The sequence below is a fragment of the Aplysia californica genome, unplaced genomic scaffold (genome assembly GCF_000002075.1).
Source record: "Aplysia californica isolate F4 #8 unplaced genomic scaffold, AplCal3.0 scaffold00432, whole genome shotgun sequence".
Taxonomy (NCBI): Eukaryota; Metazoa; Mollusca; class Gastropoda; order Aplysiida; family Aplysiidae; genus Aplysia; species Aplysia californica.
Window position 1 is genome coordinate 677,689 of NW_004797702.1, and position 5,233 is coordinate 682,921.

A 5,233-nucleotide genomic window follows, 5' to 3' on the forward strand; every position below is an offset into this window, starting at 1 on the left:
CGGATTTCTAGTTTATGGCCTCTTCCTATTCATTTGTTCAACAAGATCTAGATCTAGATTTATTAAGATTATTATATCTAGATCTAGATCTAGATCTATATATGGAGGATTCATATTTCAATTCTATTGTATTGTATCAAACCCTACAGCAATGTAGATGTAAGCCATGTAGATCTAGATCTATATATGCTCTTTGTTTGTTTTGGAGTGTGGTTTTTTTCATTTAGGACTTGTTTTGGCCTTTTTACATGAGGCCCGTTGCAGGTTCTTTTTGGGGTTAGGGTTAGGTCTCTTCTTTATTGTGTTTGTTGGGGTGGTCGCTCGTTACTCGGATGTCCTTCCTTATGACACCCACAAAGGCTTTTTTTTTGGGGGGGGGGGGTTGGGGTTGCGCCAAATTTTCCGACAATCTGGTTGAGGCTCACATGCAGGTCTATATTATGTAAAATAATTATGTTCACTGTCTGACCTTCAGTTCAGTTCTCATTTACGTATTAATTATATTCACACCTCGAGTTCAAAGTTGATTTAATTTACACTCTTAAATTGATGTTTTCTATTTTCGAAGTACAGTCCAACATGCTCCAACAGCCACATGTATTATAGGTAATCATCTGTACCAACGATCCCTTCCCATTTTTCCCCTTTGCATTTTCTGGAAAAAAATGACACTGTAAGATGGCCAACTGTCTAAGATAACTTCCCTACTTTTCTCCTCAACAACGAGTGCCTGTCATAGACAAATTTGGCTGTTACATGTTCTTTGTCTGACCGCAGTTCTCATTACATTCTCTGGCATTTGATATTATATAACGCAACTTCAAAGCTGGTTAACATTTTTGAATTGGTACATTTTCTGTGTTAGAATAACTTAACTTAGGTGGGTTGTTGTAAGATGTTATTTTCCAAAATTATGAGCAGTGCACAATGTTCATCGAAGATAATGTTTTTATTTTGGTAAGGAGACCTAGAATTATATTATTTTTAAAGATTTATAGCATTTCCTGTTGAATATATATATTGTTGTGTTCCATTTCCTAGCAACAACAGCGGGTGGCCCCGGTGGTTTCAACTTCAGCGGTACCCAGGGGCAGAACCAGACGGCCAATGCCTCCACAGGCGGTGGTGGTGGTGGCTTCTCCTTCGGGGCGCCCGCGGGCGGGGCGGGCGTGGCTGGAGCTCCCTCGGCAGCCAGCAGCGGCGCAGGCTTCAGTTTCTCCTCACCGGGCTCTGGAACCGGCGGTGCTCCGACCACTGGGTTTGGTTTTGGCGGCGTGGCTGGGACGGGTGGCGCCCCAGGAGGAGCACCACCCCCTGCTGCTCAGTCCACTGCGGCGGCGGGAGGAGGAGGAAGGGGCTTCTCTCTGGGCGGGATGGGGGGCGGCCAACAGGCGGCGTCCACCGGGGGATTCAGTCTCGCCGGTTCTGGGGCAGGAGGGCAGACCACCTCGGCTGGGCCGGGATTCTCTCTGAGTGGTCAGACGACCTCGGCTGCGCCGGGATTCTCTCTGGGCGGGATGGGGGGCGGCCAACAGGCGGCATCCACCGGGGGGTTCAGTCTCGCCGGTTCTGGGGCAGGAGGGCAGACCACCTCGGCTGGGCCGGGATTCCCTCTGGGTGGTCAGACCACCTCAGCAGGGGCAGGGTTTTCTCTGACTGGTCAGACGACCTCCGCGGGAGCGCCACAACCTTCAGGGTTTGGATTTGGAACGACGACCGCTGCAGCAGCTACCTCAACAGCAGCCACCGGGGCTGGGGCGACCCCGAGTCTAGGGCTGGGTGGATCTATTTTTGGCGCTAAATCAGCGGCCACTGCAGCGACTACTTCTGCTTCGACTGGTTTTACTGGATTTGGTAAGCATTGACAGCAATTCTTCAAGCGGATAGTGTGAGATAGATTCTATACAGTATTTTCTCTGTGTCTTTATAAGTTGATGTGATGTCCTATTGGATGAATGTAGCTTTACATCTTGCTGTATTTTTTAAAATCCCATGTTTTGCACTCTACCAACTTTCCCTAAAATCAACCTGAGTTTTTCAACCTGACCCACAGTTCAGCCACTGTGTAACACTCTGTTTTCACCCTCTGCGGGGAGTCCTTATTTAATTTTTTACTCACACACGTTCTAACAAGACATTTCATGAACTTTTGTTCCATTAACGACTTGTTTTTATGGTTCTGAAAAAATTTCACTAACATTCTGATTCTCAGTTCTGTTTTTCTTGAAAGAAAAGTCGGAGAGGTTCCTCAGTTATAAACATTAAATTATTTGCCCTTGGAAGACTGAGTTGTGGGTTAAGTTGACGACAGGCCACTTAAATTTTTTGGTTTTTTTAATCAGCTATTTTGATTTTGATAATTTCTATCTCTACATCTATTGTCCTTATCTCTCCTCCTTCTTTCCTATCACTGTGTCCTTATCTCTCCTCCTTCTTTCCTATCACTGTGTCTTATCTCTCCTCCTTCTTTCCTATCACTGTGTCTTATCTCTCCTCCTTCTTTCCTATCACTGTGTCCTTTTATCTCTCCTCCTTCTTTCTTATCACTGTGTCCTTATCTCTCCTCCTTCTTTCCTATCACTACATTTATTGTCCTAATCTCTTCTCCTTCTTTTCTTTTTCATACACTCTCTATAACACCTCCTGTCTTGAGTACTTGCGTAAAACTCTCACTAGGACCAAAGTAAATCCACCCCCTTTATACACAGGGATGCCATTTTTCAGTTATTTTCACTGACAATAAAAGCAAAAGAATGTCGTAGGATTCTTTTCCAGAAAATGAAGTATCCACAAAATCCAAAGGTCCATGTCATTTTCTCCCAGCAAAAAGCTGAGGAAGAAGAAGAATTATTATTTTCAGTTTTTGTTTTCTGTTTGATGCCGTATTACTTTGTGTCATTGGACTGTCTTTTTGTTTGCAAATGCAACTTTGTAAATTTCAGTTATTTTCATAAAGTGACAATGACATCCCTGTCTACACTGTCTGTCTGTGGGTGGTTGGCGGGTGCTCTGGTGTGGTTTGCCTCTTTCCAATCAGACATCTATCATCTTTATCTCAACTCCTACTTTTTTGTGTTGTTTACTCTCTTGTAGCATAGCACCTCTTATCTTCGGCACTTATATGACCTTATTGTGTTGCAAGTGTTGTAAAACTCATACAAAAACTGTCCCCCAACACAGGCACACCTGGCACCACGGTCACCACCACCACCACCGCCACTGCAGCAACCACAGCAACCACCGCGGCTGCCACGGGCGCAGGGTTCAGCTTCGGTACCGGCACAACCTCCACCGCCCCTCAGACCTCCACCAGCGGTACGTTTGTCACTTGACCTTGACCTCAGGGTTCCTGCCGCCCCCTTAAATTCAATGAGTCCTTGAAAATTCCTTGAATTTGCTTTCAATGTAAAATTTCCTTGAAAACTCCTTGAATTTGAGGAACCTCCTTGAAAACTGCTTGAATTTCATCGGATCGAACGTGAACAAAATTTTGGAAGGAAAATGGAAATTATGATTCTTGTGGACAAGTGTGGGCCTATCGGAAATAGGCTTTCGGCATGAATTTCTTGACCAAATCTCCTTGAATTTTTAAAATCCTTGAAATCTTGAATTTGGTGGGGAGTTCAAGGCAGCAACCCTGGGACCTTTTTCTCGTCTTGCCCTGTGCCATGTTTTTGTTGATCTGGTCTTACTTTTTCCCTTCGGTAAAATAAGATAAGATACCTTATTATCCCAGAGGGGAAATTTTTCTTGACTGTACAGGGCCGTAAAAACACATGCAGGTATGCATGCAAATTTTAATCGCATTACTCTCTTTAAAATTGGATGTGGAAAAATTGAGCGTTACTGTGTTAATTAACTTAAGTTAATGTGCTTCTCTTGACTTACACAAACATAGCTGCCTATTATTACATGAACAAATGTATTTGTGGGTGGTTGGCGGGTGCTCTGGTGTGGTTTGCTTCTTCTATCCTATCAAACATCTATCGTCCGGATCTTTCCTTCTTTTTTTTGTGTGTTTGTTACTCTCTTATAACAACTCTTATCTTCGGCACTTATATGACTTTATTGTGTTGCGAGTGCCGTAAAACTCTTACTAAAACTAAAACTAAGAGATGTATCTTTTCTTATCTTCTCTTCTCTTATTTCCCTCAGGGTTTGGCTTCGGCTCGGCCACCACCCAGGCTAACACATCAGCGACAGTCGCGGGGACGGGCGGCGGGGGGTTCTCGTTTGGCCAGTCCAGCACCGCCGCGACTGCGACCGCAACTAGCACCGCTGCTACAACGGCTGCCTCGGCCGCTGGGTGAGGATTTGTGTGGTGTCGTAGCGGGGAGAGTGTATCTGGTTGTTGTTGTTGGTGGTGGTGGTGGTGTTGTTCTTCTTCGTCTTCTTCTTCTACGTCTTCTTCTTCTTTGCCCCTTGGGGCGGTGCCACTGACAGCAGTGTCTTTAGGTCATTCCCAAAGGGGGGGCATTTCTCGTTCTTATGCACAGTAGAATTGTAAATGGGCTGATCCAACAATGTCATGCTCATAACTGTGCCTGAACTACAACAGGGAACTGCTGCTTTTTCTTTCCTAATCCTTACTTTCGTCATTTTCCTCTACTTCTTTTGTATGTTTGTCACACTCTTGTGACCCGCTTTGTCCGGGGTGCCTTGATAGTCGAAGCAGACTTTGTGTTGTTGAAGCTAGAGAGGTGAGCAGAGTAAGCCTGATTCCCTGTAAAGATTTCCCTGTTGACATCCACCAGTTGGCGCTCATATGACCTTATGCAGTTGCAAGCGCCGTAAAACCTGTACTGTAAAAAAAATTCTTCTTCTTCTTCTTCTTCTTCTTCTTCTTCTTCTTCTTCTTCTTCTTCTTCTTCTTCTTCTTCCTCTTCCTCTTCCTCTTCTTCTTCTTCCTCTTCTTCTTCCTTTTCTTCTTCTCCTTCTTCCTCTTCTTCTCCTTCTTCCTCTTCTCCTTCTTCTTCTTCTTCTTCTTCTTCTCCTTCTTCCTCTTCTTCTTCCTCTTCCTCTTCCTCTTCTTCCTCTTCTTCTTCCTCTTCTTCTTCTCCTTCTTCCTCTTCTTCTCCTTCTTCCTCTTCTCCTTTTTCTTCTTCTTCTTCTTCTTCTTCTTCTCCTTCTTCCTCTTCTTCTTCCTCTTCCTCTTCCTCTTCTTCTTCTTCCTCTTCTTCTTCCTCTTCTTCTTCTCCTTCTTCCTCTTCTTCTCCTTCTTCCTCTTCTCCTT

General features: G+C 44.6%; 1 protein-coding gene across 1 annotated transcript in view; it reads left to right on the top strand.

Moving 5' to 3' along the window:
• Nucleotides 1-5,233, top strand: part of LOC101849482 (nuclear pore glycoprotein p62) — a gene marked incomplete in the record, with an annotated part of 13,889 nt that overhangs the window by 2,548 nt on the left and 6,108 nt on the right. Inside the window, 3 exon segments of the mRNA XM_013086073.2 lie at nucleotides 1,042-1,854; nucleotides 3,181-3,315; nucleotides 4,156-4,306. Coding sequence (XP_012941527.1) covers nucleotides 1,042-1,854; nucleotides 3,181-3,315; nucleotides 4,156-4,306 — 1,099 coding nt within the window.